The sequence below is a fragment of the Hypanus sabinus genome, chromosome 9, assembly GCF_030144855.1.
Source record: "Hypanus sabinus isolate sHypSab1 chromosome 9, sHypSab1.hap1, whole genome shotgun sequence".
Classification (NCBI taxonomy): Eukaryota; Metazoa; Chordata; class Chondrichthyes; order Myliobatiformes; family Dasyatidae; genus Hypanus; species Hypanus sabinus.
In genome coordinates, this window is record NC_082714.1 from 79,017,064 (window position 1) to 79,039,245 (window position 22,182).

Here is a 22,182-nt window from a genome sequence, read left to right on the forward strand (position 1 = left end):
GTTTGAATAAATTCCCCATTAGCTTTCTGAATTTGAAACAAGTGGGAGTAGCATAAATAAGCATCACAGTCCTTACATAGGCCACTTCGCCCCACTGGCCCATGCTGACTAAGATTCCCATCTCAGCTAGTCTCATTTGCCCATCTTTGGCTCATGTCCTTCTAAACTTTCCTATCCGTGTACTTGCCCATATCCCTCTAAACCTTTCCTATCCGTGTACCTGTCCGTATCCCTCTAAACCTTTCGTATCTGTGTACCTGTCCGTATCCCTCTAAACCTTTCCTATCCGTGTACCTGCCCATATCCCTCTAAACCTTTCCTATCCGTGTACCTGTCCGTATCCCTCTAAACCTTTCCTATCCGTATCCCTCTAAACCTTTCCTATCTGTGTACCTGTCCGTATCCCTCTAAACCTTTCCTATCCGTGTACCTGCCCATATCCCTCTAAACCTTTCCTATCCGTGTACCTGTCCGTATCCCTCTAAACCTTTCCTATCCGTGTACCTGTCCATATCCCTCTAAACCTTTCCTATCCGTGTACCTGTCCATATCCCTCTAAACCTTTCCTATCCGTGTACCTGTCCATATCCCTCTAAACCTTTCCTATCCGTGCACCTGTCCATATCCCTCTAAACCTTTCCTATCCGTGTACCTGTCCATATCCCTCTAAACCTTTCCTATCCGTGTACCTGTCCATATCCCTCTAAACCTTTCCAGTGTCCCTGTCCATATCCCTCTAAACCTTTCCTATCCATGTACCTGTCCGTATCCCTCTAAACCTTTCCTATCTGTGTACCTGTCCATATCCCTTTAAACCTTTCCTATCCGTGTACCTGTCCGTATCCCTCTAAACCTTTCCTATCTGTGTACCTGTCAGTATCCCTCTAAATCTTTCCCATCCGTGTACCTGTCCGTATCCCTCTAAACCTTTCCCATCCATGTACCTGTCCGTATCCCTCTAAACCTTTCCTATCTGTGTACCTGTCAGTATCCCTCTAAATCCTTCCCATCCGTGTACCTGTCCGTATCCCTCTAAACCTTTCCCATCCATGTACCTGTCCGTATCCCTCTAAACCTTTCCTATCCGTATCCCTCTAAACCTTTCCTATCTGTGTACCTGTCCATATCCCTTTAAACCTTTCCTATCTGTGTACCTGTCAGTATCCCTCTAAATCTTTCCCATCCGTGTACCTGTCCGTATCCCTCTAAACCTTTCCCATCCATGTACCTGTCCGTATCCCTCTAAACCTTTCCTATCCGTGTACCTGACCGTATCCCTCTAAACCTTTCCTATCTGTGTACCTGTCCGTATCCCTCTAAACCTTTCCTATCCGTGTACCTGACCGTATCCCTCTAAACCTTTCCTATCCGTGTACCTGTCCGTATCCCTCTAAACCTTTCCTATCCGTGTACCTGACCGTATCCCTCTAAACCTTTCCTATCTGTGTAACTGTCCGTATCCCTCTAAACCTTTCCTATCCGTGTACCTGACCGTATCCCTCTAAACCTTTCCTATCCGTGTACCTGTCCGTATCCCTCTAAACCTTTCCTATCCGTGTACCTGTCCGTAACCCCCTCTAAACCTTTCCTATCCACCTCTCCGTATCCCTCTAAACCTTTCCTATCCGTGTACCTGTCCAAGTATCTTTTAAACGTTGTTACTGTACCTGCCCCAACCACTTCCTCTGGCAGCTCGTTCCACAGACTGACCACCCTCGGGGTGAAGAACTCGCCCTCAGGTTCCTATCAAATCTCTACTCTCTCATCTTAAACCTGTGCCCTCTAGTTCTTCATTTCCCACCCCTGGGGAAAAGACCGTGTGCATTCACCCTATCTACAGCCCTTGTGTTTTTATGTACCTCTCTTCTACTCCAAGGAATAAAGACCCATTCTCTCCCAATAACTCAATCTCTCAAGCCCCAGCAACAGCACACTTTCCAGCTTAATGGCACCTTCCTCAGAGCAGGGTAAACAAAACTGTGGACACTGTCCCAAATGCAGCCTCTCCAACATCTATAATGTAATCTCGCAAATTCAGTGCTCTGACTGATGAAGGCTAGCACGTCAAATGCACAAAGGAGTTGGGCCGAGGCCCTCACTGGGACCCTGCTTCTCCTACGCCCTCCAAACCCTCATTCTACTTTTTGCTCCTCTTAAACTTCAAGAGAAGTTGCACAATCACGCTGTGTAACGGCGTTGCAAGCAAAATGCATTGGAGAATCACATCCAATAGTCCAGAGGGTGACAGAACATTGGAAGTTTTAGTGTGGCTGCGATGCTGAAGGGGTAGAGCCAGATCTGGAGATCTGGGCAGGGACCTGTCAACTTCCGGCCTCTGATCCCCTTCACCCCCACCACCTCCCTTCCCATTCCCAGATCTCAAAGGGCTAGCAATCCAACAGAGAACAACGGGATGAAGGGCCTCCCTTTTGCCACTGCAATGATGTTAGTGGTGTCGTAGCCACCCACAACTTGTTTTCCACCCAATGGGCAGAGGGCTCGATTCTCCTGCAACACTTTACTGTAAAAATTTAACTGTGTACTTATCAAATATCTCTTTAGCTATGCAGTGTAGAATAATCCAGAAAGAAACACATAACGACAGGGATTACATTCCAATGGATGTTGGTACAAGCGATCATTTTCTCCCTACCATCAGAAACTTCAGTCATTCCATTGAAACTCTGTCCTCCAATGTCTCCACTGAATCTCCCCCCAACCCGATCGACCCCGAAAGCCTCGGCTTTTCCTGCCAGAGGAAAGGTCATGGGTGTTATTGGCTGTGCCGATCAGAGATTGATCGGATGGTTGAGAAGATGTCTCTCCACCTCCTGCCCTTCAACCTCAAACCCTACACCCTATCAAAGAATCATGGTTTCCTGTGGCCATTACTGTTGATGGTGAATCCCAAGACATTGATTATGGGGGACTGGGTGATGGGAATCTCTCTTGAGTGTCAAGACTTTAATCATCATCAAACACACGCCTTGGGCTTGGGTCTAAAGCCAACGCCTGTGATACTCGGGACAGTGCAGTGGCTAGCTCTGCTGCCTCAGGTCTCCAGAGATGCAGGTTCGATCCTGACCACTGCGTCTCTGTGTGTGCATGACCCCGTGGGCTGCTCCGGGGTTCCCTCCCACAGGACAACTACTCGCTGGGTCAGTGGATTAAATTGCCCCCTGGTGTGTGGGTGAGGGGTAAATTCTGGGGGGGAGTTGGTGGGAAAAGGGGAGAATGTAAATGGGGATGGGTGTAAATGGGTGGTTAGTATGGAGTGGATGGGCCAAAGGGCCTGTGTGCGCCAGATCGCTTGACACGTCAGCCCCATCCCAACCCGGGAGAATACTGTAACCATATCTCCTCGTGCTGGTGAATAATCCCACAATTGTGAGCTGTAACAGAGGCAGTGTCTCCCTTTTAATAAACCTCCCATTTAACCAGAGCACAACCATCAAGGGGGGGTAGGGGGAGGGTCCGAGCACAGGACACAAAGGGCAGACATGTCCGGAGGGGTGGAGTGGAGGAGGCCCCACGCAGCCAATCAGCAGAGGCAAACAGAAGGACCTTCTGTCCTGGACATGCATCTGATTGGTTGGAGCTCAGCCACATCTTACGGCCTCTGACTGAAGGAGATTCAACAGAGACGGTTAAGGCAAAGAGGCTTAATCGAGTCACTCGGCTCTTGGTTGGCCACAGTAAATGGAAGTGACTGGCAAAAGAGAAGATTCTTCAGCAGCATGAGGCAGATGCACTGTCAAGAGAGACACAGGAGAACGGGGACGATTTAAGGCAGCAGACACACACCGGGCTGAATGATCTCCCCTACCCTGACACTGATTCACTGGGCCCCCAACTCACATAGAAAGGACAAAGGTCTGGCGAGCAGGGCAGGAAGCCGGCAGCTTCAGTGGGTCAGTGTGAGACCGGCCCGTGCACGCCGGGCACAATTCAACGTCCTTCCCTACTGGTACCATTTGGAATCTATACACATGCTGAATCAAACAGTCTACAGAATCTACTTGCGCGCAGAACGCAGGGACAAAGAGCATCAATACACAGAATCTACTTTTGGGACCTGCTGCAGCAGAGTCAATTCTACTTTGTATGGTACACTGCAGAAGTCTGTAGAATTTAGTTGTCCTACACTACAGCAGACAGTCTGCAGAATCTAGTTATGGGGTTATACCACTGAGGTATACTGCATTGGTCCACAGAATCCACTTAGGGGGCAAATTACAGCAAGTCTGTTTCTGCTATGCACTACAGCAGAATGCATCCCTGTGGTACAGTGCATTAGCCTGCAGAATCTACTTACAGATTGCACTACAGCAGAATGCATCCCTGTGGTACAGTGCATCAGCCTGCAGAATCTACAGCAAACTTCAGACTTGGGTGACTCCCGACTCACCCTGTATCAGACAGACCACAGGATCTAGCTGTGTGGGGTACTGCGGCTGAACCCATCCCGACTCACCCTGTATCAGTGTCCACAGGATCTAGCTGTGCGGGGTACTGCGGCTGAACCCATCCCGACTCACCCTGTATCAGTGTCCACAGGATCTAGCTGTGTGGGGTACTGCGGCTGAACCCATCCCGACTCACCCTGTATCAGTGTCCACAGGATCTAGCTGTGTGGGGAACTGCGGCTGAACCCATCCCGACTCACCCTGTATCAGACAGACCACAGGATCTAGCTGTGCGGGGTACTGTGGCTGAACCCATCCCGACTCACCCTGTATCAGACAGACCACAGGATCTAGCTGTGCGGGGTACTGCGGCTGAACCCATCCCGACTCACCCTGTATCAGACAGACCACAGGATCTAGCTGTGCGGGGTACTGCGGCTGAACCCATCCCGACTCACCCTGTATCAGTGCCCACAGGATCTAGCTGTGCGGGGTACTGCGGCTGAACCCATCCCGACTCACCCTGTATCAGTGTCCACAGGATCTAGCTGTGTGGGGTACTGCGGCTGAACCCATCCCGACTCACCCTGTATCAGTGTCCACAGGATCTAGCTGTGCGGGGTACTGCGGCTGAACCCATCCCGACTCACCCTGTATCAGACAGACCACAGGATCTAGCTGTGTGGGGTACTGCGGCTGAACCCATCCCGACTCACCCTGTATCAGTGTCCACAGGATCTAGCTGTGCGGGGTACTGCGGCTGAACCCATCCCGACTCACCCTGTATCAGACAGTCCACAGCATCTAGCTGTGCGGGGTACTGCGGCTGAACCCATCCCGACTCACCCTGTATCAGACAGACCACAGGATCTAGCTGTGCGGGGTACTGCGGCTGAACCCATCCCGACTCACCCTGTATCAGACAGACCACAGGATCTAGCTGTGCGGGGTACTGCGGCTGAACCCATCCCGACTCACCCTGTATCAGACAGACCACAGGATCTAGCTGTGTTGGGTACTGCGGCTGAACCCATCCCGACTCACCCTGTATCAGACAGTCCACAGGATCTAGCTGTGCGGGGTACTGCGGCTGAACCCATCCCGACTCACCCTGTATCAGACAGTCCACAGGATCTAGCTGTGCGGGGTACTGCGGCTGAACCCATCCCGACTCACCCTGTATCAGACAGACCACAGGATCTAGCTGTGCGGGGTACTGCGGCTGAACCCATCCCGACTCACCCTGTATCAGTGTCCACAGGATCTAGCTGTGTGGGGTACTGCGGCTGAACCCATCCCGACTCACCCTGTATCAGTGTCCACAGGATCTAGCTGTGTGGGGTACTGCGGCTGAACCCATCCCGACTCACCCTGTATCAGACAGTCCACAGGATCTAGCTGTGTGGGGTACTGCGGCTGAACCCATCCCGACTCACCCTGTATCAGACAGTCCACAGGATCTAGCTGTGCGGGGTACTGCGGCTGAACCCATCCCGACTCACCCTGTATCAGTGTCCACAGGATCTAGCTGTGCGGGGTACTGCGGCTGAACCCATCCCGACTCACCCTGTATCAGTGTCCACAGGATCTAGCTGTGTGGGGTACTGCGGCTGAACCCATCCCGACTCACCCTGTATCAGACAGTCCACAGGATCTAGCTGTGTGGGGTACTGCGGCTGAACCCATCCCGACTCACCCTGTATCAGACACTCCACAGGATCTAGCTGTGTGGGGTACTGCGGCTGAACCCATCCCGACTCACCCTGTATCAGTGTCCACAGGATCTAGCTGTGTGGGGTACTGCGGCTGAACCCATCCCGACTCACCCTGTATCAGACAGACCACAGGACCTAGCTGTGCGGGGTACTGCGGCTGAACCCATCCCGACTCACCCTGTATCAGACAGACCACAGGATCTAGCTGTGCGGGGTACTGCGGCTGAACCCATCCCGACTCACCCTGTAGCAGTGTCCACAGGATCTAGCTGTGTGGGGTACTGCGGCTGAACCCATCCCGACTCACCCTGTATCAGACAGTCCACAGGATCTAGCTGTGCGGGGTACTGCGGCTGAACCCATCCCGACTCACCCTGTATCAGACAGTCCACAGGATCTAGCTGTGCGGGGTACTGCGGCTGAACCCATCCCGACTCACCCTGTATCAGACAGACCACAGGATCTAGCTGTGCGGGGTACTGCGGCTGAACCCATCCCGACTCACCCTGTATCAGTGTCCACAGGATCTAGCTGTGTGGGGTACTGCGGCTGAACCCATCCCGACTCACCCTGTATCAGTGTCCACAGGATCTAGCTGTGTGGGGTACTGCGGCTGAACCCATCCCGACTCACCCTGTATCAGACAGTCCACAGGATCTAGCTGTGTGGGGTACTGCGGCTGAACCCATCCCGACTCACCCTGTATCAGACAGTCCACAGGATCTAGCTGTGCGGGGTACTGCGGCTGAACCCATCCCGACTCACCCTGTATCAGTGTCCACAGGATCTAGCTGTGTGGGGTACTGCGGCTGAACCCATCCCGACTCACCCTGTATCAGTGTCCACAGGATCTAGCTGTGTGGGGTACTGCGGCTGAACCCATCCCGACTCACCCTGTATCAGACAGACCACAGGACCTAGCTGTGCGGGGTACTGCGGCTGAACCCATCCCGACTCACCCTGTATCAGTGTCCACAGGATCTAGCTGTGTGGGGTACTGCGGCTGAACCCATCCCGACTCACCCTATATCAGTGTCCACAGGATCTAGCTGTGCGGGGTACTGCGGCTGAACCCATCCCGACTCACCCTGTATCAGTGTCCACAGGATCTAGCTGTGTGGGGTACTGCGGCTGAACCCATCCCGACTCACCCTATATCAGTGTCCACAGGATCTAGCTGTGCGGGGTACTGCGGCTGAACCCATCCCGACTCACCCTATATCAGTGTCCACAGGATCTAGCTAAGCGGGGTACTGCGGTAGCCAGACGACAGAGATCCTGTGCTACAGAATAGCAAGAGTCTGATAAACTGCAGCTACCAGACTGCAGAAACTCGCTGTACGATGCACTACAGAGCCCACCCTGTGGTACATTGCAGAGTCCACACGCGCAGTCCTGGGATCCAGGGCTCCCCAGCCTGGGGTCCACGGAACCCTGGCATTGAAAAAGAAAGGTTGGGAGCCCCTGGTCCAGAGTATGCCGAGTGATACAAACCCAGGCGAAAGGGATCCAGTGATCACTGAGGGCATTCAGAGGTGAGGGAAGGTGCAAGAATGACAGATGCTTTGGTGCCCAGAGGCTGCATTTCCGGGGGGAGGGGCTCTCGTGTAGCACCACATCACAAATCCACTCACTCTTCCCTCTGGTGAAACAAAATGCAACCCAACTCTAAGGAGCAAAGAAAACCCAACAACACACAATTCACCCCCTATCCCCACCTCCCTCCTGCACTCATCACTCCAACAGAGCATTGACGTGCGCCCCTCCCCGTTTCCCCCACCCTCCCTCCCTGCTTCCTTGCACCGGGATATTTGCAACTCCTGGCTGTGGACGCCGGGGGGTGGGGGAGGTGGGAAATCGGGGGGAGGGTATTGACTTTGAGCTTCATATCGGCGTTCCAGAATCCGGACGAGGGCACAGAACAGCAGAAGGTAGGGATCCGGGGGTCCACCCTCCGAAGGGGCTGCAGTTGTTCACAGCTAAAGGGGGCAAATCACAAATGGGTTAACACAACCTCGAATACATTAGGATGGTACAACAACAGGCTACGTCTTGTGCTCCTCAGGATAATTCTGCCCCAATGCCTCCCCCCAAAAGGAAGTGTCCAGAGGAGATTTCCAAAGATGTAGGGACTGAATAATGGGGAAAGGTAGAGCAGGCTGGGACTTCATTCATCTCAGCATAGCAGACTGAGGCATAGATAATCATGAGAGGCAGAGATAGGACAAATTCCCACAGACCTCTCCCCATGGTCAGGAATCGAGAGCAAGAGGGCACAGGTGTAAGGTGAGATGGGAGGGATTTAATAGGTGTAGGTAAGCTGTCAGCGCACGGTGGCAGTGCTACTACGACCAAGGTCCAACTCCGAAACATTCACCCCATGACCGTCTGGGTTTCCTCCCAGTGCTCCCGTTTCAGCCCACATTCCAAAGACAGAGGTGTTTCCTTTCCTATCCGTGTACCTGTTCGTATCCCTCTAAACCTTTCCTCTCCGCGTACCTGTCCATATCCCTCTAAACCTATCCTATCTGTGTACCTGTCCGTATCCCTCTGAACCTTTCCTATCCGTATCCCTCTAAACCTTTCCTATCCGCGTACCTGTCCGTATCCCTCTAAACCTTTCCTATCTGTGTACCTGTCCGTATCCCTCTAAACCTTTCCTATCCGCGTACCTGTCCGTATCCCTCTAAACCTTTCCTATCCGTGTACCTGTCCGTATCCCTCTAAACCTTTCCTATCCGCGTACCTGTCCGTATCCCTCTAAACCTTTCCTATCTGTGTACCTGTCCGTATCCCTCTAAACCTTTCCTATCCGCGTACCTGTCCGTATCCCTCTAAACCTTTCCTATCCGTGTACCTGTCCGTATCCCTCTAAACCTTTCCTATCCGTGTACCTGTCCGTATCCCTCTGAACCTTTCCTATCCGTATCCCTCTAAACCTTTCCTATCCGCGTACCTGTCCGTATCCCTCTAAACCTTTCCTATCTGTGTACCTGTCCGTATCCCTCTAAACCTTTCCTATCCGCGTACCTGTCCGTATCCCTCTAAACCTTTCCTATCCGTGTACCTGTCCGTATCCCTCTAAACCTTTCCTATCCGCGTACCTGTCCGTATCCCTCTAAACCTTTCCTATCTGTGTACCTGTCCGTATCCCTCTAAACCTTTCCTATCCGTGTACCTGTCCGTATCCCTCTAAACCTTTCCTATCCGCGTACCTGTCCGTATCCCTCTAAACCTTTCCTATCTGTGTACCTGTCCGTATCCCTCTAAACCTTTCCTATCCGTGTACCTGTCCGTATCCCTCTAAACCTTTCCTATCCGTGTACCTGTCCGTATCCCTCTAAACCTTTCCTATCCGTGTACCTGTCCGTATCCCTATAAACCTTTCCTATCCGTGTACCTGTCCGTATCCCTCTAAACCTTTCCTATCCGTGTACCTGTCCGTATCCCTCTAAACCTTTCCTATCCGTGTACCTGTCCGTATCCCTATAAACCTTTCCTATCTGTGTACCTGTCCGTATCCCTCTAAACCTTTCCTATCCGCGTACCTGTCCGTATCCCTCTAAACCTTTCCTATCCGTGTACCTGTCCGTATCCCTCTAAACCTTTCCTATCCGCGTACCTGTCCGTATCCCTCTAAACCTTTCCTATCTGTGTACCTGTCCGTATCCCTCTAAACCTTTCCTATCCGCGTACCTGTCCGTATCCCTCTAAACCTTTCCTATCCGTGTACCTGTCCGTATCCCTCTAAACCTTTCCTATCCGTGTACCTGTCCGTATCCCTCTGAACCTTTCCTATCCGTATCCCTCTAAACCTTTCCTATCCGCGTACCTGTCCGTATCCCTCTAAACCTTTCCTATCTGTGTACCTGTCCGTATCCCTCTAAACCTTTCCTATCCGCGTACCTGTCCGTATCCCTCTAAACCTTTCCTATCCGTGTACCTGTCCGTATCCCTCTAAACCTTTCCTATCCGCGTACCTGTCCGTATCCCTCTAAACCTTTCCTATCTGTGTACCTGTCCGTATCCCTCTAAACCTTTCCTATCCGTGTACCTGTCCGTATCCCTCTAAACCTTTCCTATCCGCGTACCTGTCCGTATCCCTCTAAACCTTTCCTATCTGTGTACCTGTCCGTATCCCTCTAAACCTTTCCTATCCGTGTACCTGTCCGTATCCCTCTAAACCTTTCCTATCCGTGTACCTGTCCGTATCCCTCTAAACCTTTCCTATCCGTGTACCTGTCCGTATCCCTATAAACCTTTCCTATCCGTGTACCTGTCCGTATCCCTCTAAACCTTTCCTATCCGTGTACCTGTCCGTATCCCTCTAAACCTTTCCTATCCGTGTACCTGTCCGTATCCCTATAAACCTTTCCTATCCGTGTACCTGTCCGTATCCCTCTAAACCTTTCCTATCCGTGTACCTGTCCGTATCCCTCTAAACCTTTCCTATCCGTGTACCTGTCCGTATCCCTATAAACCTTTCCTATCTGTGTACCTGTCCGTATCCCTATAAACCTTTCCTATCCGTGTACCTGTCCGTATCCCTCTAAACCTTTCCTATCTGTGTACCTGTCCATATCCCTGTCCAAGTGTCTTTTCAATGTTGTAAATCTACCTCCCTCATAAAACTTCCTCTGACAGCCTGTTCCATAACGAACCACCAAATGTTTGCCCCTCAGGTTCCTCTCCCCCTTTCCGGTGCCTTCTGGTTCGTGATTCCCCAGCCTGTCTCTGCCTCTCCCGGTCTGCTGCACTCCCCGGAATCAGTCTCCCCTCTCCACCTCTCTCTCACTCCTTCAGTCACAGCCCCATCTTCACAAATCGGCTCTCTGCATACTCCCAGTGAAGCAAAGAAACACGGCAGAGTCAATGAAAAAGCACACACAAAGAGTGACAAACCAACCTGCAACAGGAGATAAATACACAAGCAAAATAAAACAACAATAAATAGAATGCAGAACTTGAGTTGTAGAATCACTGATAGTGACTGTATAGAATAGGGAGTGGAGGTCATCGGACCCGATAGACTGGCAAAGGAGGTGAGTACAGAGACAATGGGCTGAAAGGCCTGTTCCCCTGATGTGCAACACATACCAAATGCTGGGGGAACTCAGCCGGTCAGGTAGCATCTACAGAGGTGAATAAACTGTTCACGTTTCAGGCCAACGCCATTCACCAGGACTGGCAAGGGAGGGGGAAATCCCGAGTAAGAAGGTTTGGCGGGGAGGGAGAGACTGGGGGGGGGGGGGGGGGGGGCGAAATGAAGTAAGAAGCTGGAAGGTGATTGGTGGAAGAGGTAACGACCTGAAGGAGGAGGAATCTAATCGGAGAGGACATTGGATCATGGAAGGAAGGAGTGGGGGGGGAGAGGAGGGGAAGCGGAGGATGGTGATATGCAGATGAGGGATGGGGTGAGTGGGGGTCCAAAATGGGAAAATGGAGAAAGGTGGGTGGGGTTATTGGAATTTAGCGAAATGGATGGTCATACCATCAGGGTCTCCTGATCTGCAGAGTTTCTCCAGCATTTTGTGTGTGGTTGTCCAGCACCTGCAGAATCCCTTGTCCTTACGTTCCCCGCCGCGCTGCGTCTCCAGGGACGGGGGAGGACGCTGGCTGTGGGTTTTAGACTGGCTTTTGGAATGGGAGGGGAGAAGCCCGCCCACGGTGTTGTCCACCCCCACCTTCCTCCAGCCCCCACTCACCCTTCTGGATGGTGCCATTTGGGGCCTTCTGCTCAGACTTGGCTGTCACCAGCTCCTGGAGGTGGAGGGCACCCCCCCCGACGAAGCAGAAGGCGGGGCAGACGGGGCCACTGCAGTCCACGGCGCATTCCCACAGGCTCCGCAGCGACACCGCGTCGTAGAAGGTCACCCGGCCCCTCTCGTAGTCCAGGCAGACACCCAGCCGGGAGGGTAGGGGGACCGTGCCCCCACCAGGGTCACGGGCGGGCGGTGGCGGCGAGGGGGGGGAGCCTTGTGGCAGCAGCACCTTGCCCATGCCGATGGTCAAGAAGGCATACGGCGGAGAGGCCTCCACCGTGGCGTCCTCGGCCCCGCTGTCGTGCCCGCTGTCAGGATCGTACCTGCAGAGGGGTGGGGTCATGTGGTTAAAGCTCGCGGCAGCGATGAGGGCGAATGAATGAACCCCTCCCGGCAATCTCCACACAACTCCCCACCAGAGAAATCCTGCTGCTGTCAGGAGACTCTGCTGTTGTTTCAAATACAACGTAAAATGGAAACAGATCATCCCGCAATGAAACGCACAGACTCTGAGGACTGCAGGGGCCGGGGAGGGGAGGGCACTCCACAGATTGTAGGGGCCAGTGGGGGGAATAACGCTGTGTGGACTCTACAGACTGCAGGGGCCGGGGAGGGCAGGGGCGATGTGGTTACAGAGCTGTGCAAACTACTGCGGTGTGTTTGCAGAATAAACAGACCACTTGGTTAATACATTGACATTGTACAAGCAGATTCTGTGGGATGTGCTACGTACATTAGATATAAACTGTGCCATTGTGCATTGTTTAGACTCTGTAGACTCTATCTTATTCGGCAGGAATGTACCATAAAGTAGACAGTTTGGCAAGGTGTACCAAAGAAATATACGCCTTCGTAGTAAACTGTGTAATTAAGTGACTTCCTTCTGCTTGCTTCTCAATGCAAAAGGTTACAGCTGGTCGTTAAGATTTTGTGGTCATCATTTACGATGAGAGAAGCAGACTGTCACAACGGCACGAGGGGAAATGGCGAGTCAGCGTCCTGGGAATCCTGTGAGGATGAAGGGTCGCCTCCGGGACTGAGAAGACGCTGAGGCTCTCCTCCGTGGGAGCGAGGGAGAGGCCTGAGGGGTGGAGCTCAGCAGGAACCCAGACCTTTCGGAGGGTAAAGGGCAACCTGACCAGAATGAGACCAGGTTTAGCGAGGGAGGAGGGAAAAGAGAGGAATGAGTCCCCTTTGATTCAGCACGGAGGTGTGGACCGTCCTCGTCCGGATAAGGAGCAGCTCCGAGATTTGGATCCCCGTACGCGGGGGGGGGGGGAGGTAACGTTTCCCAGCAGATTCCTACAGACTGAGCAACATCCCAGGAGGAGCCCACATGTCCCAGAACAACATCGCGGGGGGCCCACATGTCCCAGAACAACATCGCAGGGGGCCCACATGTCCCAGAACAACATCCCAGGGGGCCCACATGTCCCAGAACAACATCGCAGGGGGCCCACATGTCCCAGAACAACATCGCAGGGGGCCCACATGTCCCAGAACAACATCGCAGGGGGCCCACATGTCCCAGGACAACATCGCAGGGGGCCCACATGTCCCAGGACAACATCGCAGGGGCCCACATGTCCCAGAACAACATCGCAGGGGGCCCACATGTCCCAGAACAACATCCCAGGGGGCCCACATGTCCCAGAACAACATCGCAGGGGGCCCACATGTCCCAGAACAACATCGCAGGGGGCCCACATGTCCCAGAACAACATCGCAGGGGGCCCACATGTCCCAGGACAACATCGCAGGGGGCCCACATGTCCCAGGACAACATCGCAGGGGGCCCACATGTCCCAGGACAACATCGCAGGGGCCCACATGTCCCAGGACAACATCGCAGGGGCCCACATGTCCCAGGACAACATCGCAGGGGCCCACATGTCTCAGAACAACATCGCAGGGAGCCCACATGTCCCAGGACAACATCGCAGGGGGCCCACATGTCCCAGGACAACATCGCAGGGGCCCACATGTCCCAGGACAACATCGCAGGGGCCCACATGTCCCAGGACAACATCGCAGGGGCCCACATGTCCCAGGACAACATCGCAGGGAGCCCACATGTCCCAGGACAACATCGCAGGGGGCCCACATGTCCCAGAACAACATCGCAGGGGCCCACATGTCCCAGAACAACATCGCAGGGGGGCCCACATGTCCCAGGACAACATCGCAGGGGGCCCACATGTCCCAGATGTCCCAGAACAACATCGCAGGGGGCTCACATGTCCCAGAACAACATCGCAGGGGGCCCACATGTCCCAGGACAACATCGCAGGGGGCCCACATGTCCCAGGACAACATCACAGGGGGCCCACATGTCCCAGGAAAACATCACAGGGGGCCCACGTGTCCCAGAACAACATCGCGGGTGGCCCACATGTCCCAGAACAACATCGCGGGGGGCCCACATGTCCCAGAACAACATCGCGGGGGGCCCACATGTCCCAGAACAACATCGGTCCAGTCTGGGCTCTCGTCAGTTCCTGAGAGCCCAACAGGCCGTGACAATCGTTGAGCAGCTCCAGACTCGGAGAGCTACTAACCGTGGAGCCCAGAGCGCAGACACCAGCACACTCTCCTCCTCTCGGTGTAAACACAACCAGTGGTCCCTTGTCCCAGCCCCTATGACACTGCTCTGGGCTCCTCGGATCACAGGTGAAATCCCCCCCCCCATCCCCAACTCACCACCCGCAACCTCAATTAAACTTCCCCACAGTCCCCAAACTCAGTCTCCTACCGTAACTATAAACAGCCCCATCAAACTCCCCCCACCCCCACCAGGTAACAATATCCCTCCCCGTCAGTCTCCCCCGTAACTATAACCCTCCCCGTCAGTCTCCCCCGTAACTATAACCCTCCCCGTCAGTCTCCCCCCTCAAGTAGCTCTAAATATCCCCAGTCTCCCCTGTAACTATAACCCTCCCCGTCAGTCTCTCCCGTAACTATAACCCTCCCCGTCAGTCTCCCCCGTAACTATAACCCTCCCCGTCAGTCTCCCCCCTCAAGTAGCTCTAAATATCCCCAGTCTCTCCCGTAACTATAACCCTCCCCGTCAGTCTCCCCCGTAACTATAACCCTCCCCGTCAGTCTCCCCCGTAACTATAACCCTCCCCGTCAGTCTCCCCGTAACTATAACCCTCCCCGTCAGTCTCCCCCGTAACTAAAACCTTCTCCGTCAGTCTCCCCCTGTAACTATAACCCTCCCCGTCAGTCTCCCCCTGTAACTATAACCCTCCCCGTCAGTCTCCCCCTGTAACTATAACCTTCTCCGTCAGTCTCCCCCGTAACTATAACCTTCTCCGTCAGTCTCCCCCTGTAACTATAACCCTCCCCGTCAGTCTCCCCTGTAACTATAACCCTCCCCGTTAGTCTCCCCCTGTAACTATAACCCTCCCCGTCAGTCTCCCCCTGTAACTATAACCTTCTCCGTCAGTCTCCCCCTGTAACTTTAACCTTCTCCGTCAGTCTCCCCCTGTAACTATAACCCTCCCCGTCAGTCTCTCCCGTAACTATAACCCTCCCCGTCTGTCTCCCCGTAACTATAACCTTCTCCGTCAGTCTCCCCCTGTAACTATAACCCTCCCCGTCAGTCTCCCCCTGTAACTATAACCCTCCCCGTCAGTCTCCCCGTAACTATAACCCTCCCCGTCAGTCTCCCCGTAACTATAACCCTCCCCGTCAGTCTCCCTGTAACTATAACCCTCCCCGTCAGTCTCCCCGTAACTATAACCCTCCCCGTCAGTCTCCCCGTAACTATAACCCTCCCCGTCAGTCTCCCCGTAACTATAACCCTCCCCGTCAGTCTCACCCGTAACTATAACCCTCTCCGTCAGTCTCCCCCCGTAACTATAACCCTCCCCTTCAGTCTCCCCTGTAACTATAACCCACTCCTTCAGTCTCCCCGTAACTATAACCCTCCCCGTCAGTCTCCCCCTGTAACTATAACCCTTCCCGTCAGTCTCCCCGTAACTATAACCCTCCCCGTCAGTCTCCCCGTAACTATAACACTCCCCGTCAGTCTCCCCGTAACTATAACCCTTCCCGTCAGTCTCCCCGTAACTATAACCCTCCCCGTCAGTCTCCCCGTAACTATAACACTCCCCGTCAGTCTCCCCGTAACTATAACCCTCCCCGTCAGTCTCCCCCGTAACTATAACCCTCCCCGTCAGTCTCCCCGGTAACTATAACCCTCCCCGTAAGTCTCCCCCGTAACTATAACCCTCCCCGTCAGTCTCCCCCATAACTATAACCCTCCCCGTCAGTCTCCCCCGTAACTATAACCCTCCCGTCAGTCTCCCCCGTAACTATAACCCTCCCCGTCAGTCTCCCCGTAACTATAACCCTCCCCGTCAGTCTCCCCCTGTAACTACAACCCTGCCAGTCAGTCTCCCCGTAACTATAACCCTCCCCGTCAGTCGCCCCCTGTAACTATAACCCTCCATGTCAGTCTCCCACAACTATAACGCTCCTCGTCAGTCTCTCCCCTCAAGTAGCTCTAAATATCCCCAGTCTCCCCTGTAACTATAACCCTCCCCGTCAGTCTCCCCCTGTAACTATATCCCTCCCCGTCAGTCTCCCCCTGTAACTATAACCCTCCCCGTCAGTCTCCCACTGTAACTATAACCCTCCCCGTCAGTCTCCCCCGTAACTGTAACCCTCCCCGTCAGTCTCCCCCTGTAACTATAACCTTCTCCGTCAGTCTCCCCGTAACTATAACCCTCCCCGTCAGTCTCCCCCTGTAACTATAACCCTCCCCGTCAGTCTCCCCCTGTAACTATAACCCTCCCCGTCAGTCTCCCACTGTAACTATAACCCTCCCCGTCAGTCTCCCCCGTAACTATAACCCTCCCCGTCAGTCTCCCCGTAACTATAACCCTCCCCGTCAGTCTCCCCCGTAACTATAACCCCCCCTGTCAGTCTCCCACTGTAACTATAACCCTCCCCGTCAGTCTCACCCGTAACTATAACCCTCACCGTCAGTCTCCCCCGTAACTATAACCCTCCCCGTCAGTCTCCCCGTAACTATAACCCTCCCCGTCAGTCTCCCCCTGTAACTATAACCCTCCCCGTCAGTCTCCCCCTGTAACTATAACCCTCACCGTCAGTCTCCCCCGTAACTATAACCCTCCCCGTCAGTCTCCCCCGTAACTATAACCCTCCCCGTCAGTCTCCCCCTGTAACTATATCCCTCCCCGTCAGTCTCCCCCTGTAACTATAACCTTCTCCGTCAGTCTCCCCGTAACTATAACCCTCCCCGTCAGTCTCCCCCTGTAACTATAACCCTCCCCGTCAGTCTCCCCCGTAACTATAACCCTCCCCGTCAGTCTCCCCCGTAACTATAACCCTCCCCGTCAGTCTCCCCCGTAACTATAACCCTCCCCGTCAGTCTCCCACAACTATAACACTGTAACACTCTCCCATGTAACTGGGCAGTTCGGACCCAGTGGGCAGTTCGGATTGAGGGTCTCTGGCGGGCAGCACGAATCACGGGTCGAGTACCTGGGGCTGACCACGTCCTGAGGGACGTGGAACCACTCCTGGAGTTTGCTCTCCAGCCCCACGCCGACCTTGGCCAGGTAGGAGCCGGGGTCGACCGAGCAGGCCCAGTAGTGCTTGCCCTGGGTCAGCGCCACGTCCCCGATGACCAGGTCAATGGACAGGTGGCAGGAGGTCATGATGCGCTCGGCCGCAAAGAGCATGGGGACGCCGGCGACGCTGCGGACAGCCCGCTGGTCCTTGCTGATAATCACGCGGTCCTGGGTAAAGCCCCACTTGTTCTCCAGTAAGAAGTGGAGGACTGGAGGCCGAGATGAGGGGAGGGTGGCGGGGAAATGAGATGAGGCGAGGGCAGCGGGGGAACAAGAGATCGTGAGACCAGAGAACAATGTGAGAATGAGAGAAGGGGAAGGAGGAGGAGGTGAAAGATGTCATCGAGACACAGACACAGAGAGAGAGAGAGAGAGAGAGAACAGAGCAGAATCAGAAAACTGGCGGATATCCAAAGCAGCTGCAGTTCCGGTCAGAAAAGCAGAGACTGAAAGAGGGATTTCATCTTCCGTTACATCATGATGGTGCAATGGGAGTTTCACTCTGTGTCTGATCCCGGGAGTGTGTGATGGGACGGTCTGGAGGGAGTTTCACTCTGTGTCTGACCCCGGGAGTGTGGGATGGGATGGTGTGGAGCGAGTTTCACTCTCAGTCTGACCCCGGGAGTGTGTGATGGGACGGTCTGGAGGGAGTTTCACTCTGTGTCTGACCCCGGGAGTGTGTGATGGGACGGTGTGGAGGGAGTTTTACTCTGTCTGACCCAGGGAGTGTGTGATGGGAGAGTGTAGAGGGAGTTTCACTGAGTCTGACCCCGGGAGTGTGTGATGGGAAGGTGTGGAGGGAGTTTCACTCTGTGTCTGACCCCGGGAGTGTGTGATGGGACGGTGTGGAGGGAGTTTCACTCAGTGTCTGACCTCGGGAGTGGGTGATGGGACGGTGTGGAGGGAGTTTCACTCTGTGTCTGACCCCGGGAGTGTGTGATGGGATGGTGTGGAGGGAGTTTCACTCTGTGTCTGACCCCGGGAGTGTGTGATGGGACAGTGTGGAGCGAGTTTCACTCTCTGTCTGACCCCGGGAGCGTTTGATGGGACGGTGTGGAGGGAGTTTCACTCTGTGTCTGACCCCGAGAGTGTGTGATGGGACGGTGTGGAGGGAGTTTTACTCTGTCTGACCCCGGGAGTGTGTGATGGGACAGTGTGGAGGGAGTTTCACTCTGTGTCTGACCCCGGGAGTGTGTGATGGGACAGTGTAGAGGGTTTCACTGAGTCTGACCCCGGGAGTGTGTGATGGGACGGTGTGGAGGGAGCTTGACTCTGTGTCTGACCCCGGGAGTGTGTGATGGGACGGTGTGGAGGGAGTTTCACTCTGTGTCTGACCCCGGGAGTGTGTGATGGGACAGTGTAGAGGGAGTTTCACACTGTGTCTGACCCCAGGAGTGTGTGATGGGACGGTGTGGAGGGAGTTTCACTCTGTGTCTGACCCCGGGAGTGGGTGATGGGACGGTGTGGAGGGAGCTTGACTCTGTGTCTGACCCCGGGAGTGTGTGATGGGACGGTGTGGAGGGAGTTTCACTCTCTGTCTGACCCCGGGAGTGTGTGATGGGAAGGTGCAATGGGAGCTTCACTCTGTGTCTGACCCCGGGAGTGTGTGATGGGACGGTGTGGAGGGAGATTCACTCTGTGTCTGACCCCGGGAGTGTGTGATGGGGCGGTGTGGAGGGAGTTTCACTCTGTGTCTGACCCCGGGAGTGTGTGATGGGGCGGTGTGGAGGGAGTTTCACTCTGTATCTGACCCTGGGAGTGTGTGATGGGACGGTGTGGAGGGAGTTTCACTGTGTGTCTGACCCCGGGAGTGTGTGATGGGACAGTGTAGAGGGAGTTTCACTCTGTGTCTGACCCTGGGAGTGTGTGATGGGACAGTGTAGAGGGAGTTTCACTCTGTGTCTGACCCTGGGAGTGTGTGATGGGACAGTGTAGAGGGAGTTTCACTCTGTGTCTGACCCTGGGAGTGTGTGATGGGACAGTGTAGAGGGAGTTTCACTCTGTGTCTGACCCTGGGAGTGTGTGATGGGACGGTGTGGAGGGAGTTTCACTCTGTGTCTGACCCCGGGAGTGTGTGATGGGGCGGTGTGGAGGGAGTTTCACTCTGTATCTGACCCTGGGAGTGTGTGATGGGACGGTGTGGAGGGAGTTTCACTGTGTGTCTGACCCTGGGAGTGTGTGATGGGACAGTGTAGAGGGAGTTTCACTCTGTGTCTGACCCTGGGAGTGTGTGATGGGACGGTGTGGAGGGAGTTTCACTCTGTGTCTGACCCTGGGAGTGTGTGATGGGACGGTGTGGAGGGAGTTTCACTCTGTGTCTGACCCCGGGAGTGTGTGATGGGACGGTGTGGAGGGAGTTTCACTCTGTGTCTGACCCCGGGAGTGTGTGATGGGACGGTGTGGAGGGAGTTTCACTCTGTGTCTGACTTTTTTTTTTACAAAATTCCTTTAATACAAATATTGATGCTATACAATATATACAAAACAGTGACTAACACAATTACTTCACTACAAATAGACAATAGACATGACACCAGAATGTTGCCATCCCTATCCACGATGGCATTTACACCCCGCGGAGCCCAACGGTCTCGAAACTCCTCTAACGTCGCCGCGGACTGCGCGCGTTCTTTTTCAATATTTACCTGAGCACGAACGTAGCCTCTAAACATTGCCAGGCAGTCTGCCCGGGGAGATCCTCCCGACACCCGTTTCCATGACCCTTGCATGGCGGATTTCGCCAGCCCCAGGAGCAAGTTTACAAGGACATCCTCATCCCTCCATGACCCCTCCTTACTGGATGACCATACATAAACAGGGTGGGACTAAAATGCAGCCAGAAGCAGCCCATGCAAGTACGCGAAAAAGGGCTGCAGCCTTGCACACTCCATGTACATGTGGTACACGGTTTCCTCCAGCCTGCAGAAATGACATGCGGGTGGGAGATCCATGTACAAACTGAAAAACTTATTGCAGGGCACCGCTCTATGCAGCACCCTCCAGCCGAGATCCCCCAGGTGCATGGGAAGAACCCCCTCATAGAGTGACTTCCAGTGGGGACCCTCCTCACCTCCGGGTGGAAGGACCGACCGCCATGGCGTGTCGGGACGGTGGACAAGGGTAAGGAAGTGGAGGATGTGGAGTAGCAGCCCATACAGATACCTCCTACTTGCATCCCTGAATGGGACTGTGGGTATCGATGAGAGACGGCTCAACTTGTGTGGACATGGCTCCCGGAGAAGAGTGCGGGGTCTGGGCCCAACCAGCAGCTCGGCCTGAGTCGGTCCACACACCTGAGCCGCATCAACAACCACTGAGGTAGGACAAGGGTCGGCCAGGACTCTGCCCTCTGCCAGAGGAGGGGATTCCCGGCCTGAGGCGACCTTGTTCCAGACTCTCAGCAGGTCCTGATAGAAGCCGGGCAGACTCCGCAAAGCAGCACAGCTGATGCCCGCCGGGGGTAGTCGCATGTCTTCGTGAAGACAGCAACACCTCCGGAGGAAGAAAGTCACCAACACGGGCCACCTAGGAGGGTGCTCAGCGTACAGGAATCTCTGCAGAGTCCTGAGGCGGAGAGCCGCCAGTTGCGTTCGAACACACACCAATCACTATCCGCCCTCTCCCACTGGGAGACTCAAGACTGCTGTTTCCTGTTGCTCCAGAAGAAATCCACTAACTTCCTCTGCAGTCTTGCAACAAACGGGGCAGGAGGTGCCAAGGTGACCATCCGATACCACAACATGGAGGCCACCAGCTGGTTTATGACCACCACCCTGCCTCGATAGGAAAGCACCCTGAGAAGGCCTGACCAGCGCCCCAGCCGGGCCATGACTTTTGTCTCCAGGTCCTGCCAGTTCGCTAGCCAGGTCTCCCCAGAAGGACTCAGGTAGACTCCCAGATAGAGGAGACGCCTAGTACTCCACTCAAAAGCTCTCATCTCCTCCAGAAGGGAGTCCACCTGCCACTGACCCACTAAGAGTCCGGAACATTTCTCCCAGTTGATCCTGGAAGAGGATGCCGCCGAGAAAACGTCTTGGCACTCGCGCATCCTCCGCAGGTCATTGGGATCTGTCAGCATGAGGAGTACATCATCGGCGTACGCCGAGAGGACGACCTCCATGTCCGGTTCACGCAGAACCAGACCTGTCAGCCTTCGCCGTAGGAGGCTCAGGAATGGCTCGACACAGATCGCATACAATTGACCGGACATGGGGCATCCCTGACGTACTCCTCTCCTGAAGGGAATGGGTGCTGCCAGTGATCCATTGACCTTAACAAGGCACTCTGCGGCAGAGTAGAGGAGCTGAACTCGAGCCACAAAGTGTGGTCCGAGCCCAAAAGCCTGCAGAGTGCCCACCAGGAAACTGTGGTCTACCCGGTCAAACGCCTTCTCCTGGTCAAGAGAAAGAAACGCTGCCCGGGACCCAGTCTCCTGGTGCAGGTGGATCAGGTCCCGTACTAGGTGGACATTGTCCTGGATGGAGCGGCCCGGGGCCATGTAAGATTGGTCAGGATGAATCACCTGTCTCAGTACTGAACCAAGACGGTTGGCCATTGCCCGGGCGAAGATCTTGTAGTCCGTGCACAAGAGGGAGACCGGGCGCCAGTTCTTTAGCAGGCGGAGGTCTCCCTTCTTGGGCAGTAGGACCACGACAGCTCTCCGCCATGAGAGGGGCATTTCCCCGGTGGCTAGGCT

At 54.5% G+C, this 22,182-nt stretch overlaps 1 protein-coding gene across 2 annotated transcripts in view; it reads right to left on the reverse strand.

The window, feature by feature from the left end:
* Positions 1 to 7,930: 7,930 nt before the first annotated feature.
* Positions 7,931 to 22,182, reverse strand: part of LOC132399515 (tripartite motif-containing protein 46-like) — a 185,320-nt gene continuing 171,068 nt past the window's right edge. The window contains exons 9-11 of one of the 2 annotated variants that reach the window (XM_059979970.1): positions 17,398 to 17,695; positions 11,827 to 12,206; positions 7,931 to 8,100 (exon numbers count right to left, since the gene is read on the reverse strand). In XM_059979970.1, coding sequence (XP_059835953.1) covers positions 8,006 to 8,100; positions 11,827 to 12,206; positions 17,398 to 17,695 — 773 coding nt within the window. In that variant the 3' untranslated portion in view covers positions 7,931 to 8,005. Of the gene's footprint in view, positions 8,101 to 11,826; positions 12,207 to 17,397; positions 17,696 to 22,182 lie in introns of those variants that run through there. The other variant, XM_059979969.1, reaches the window with a different exon arrangement.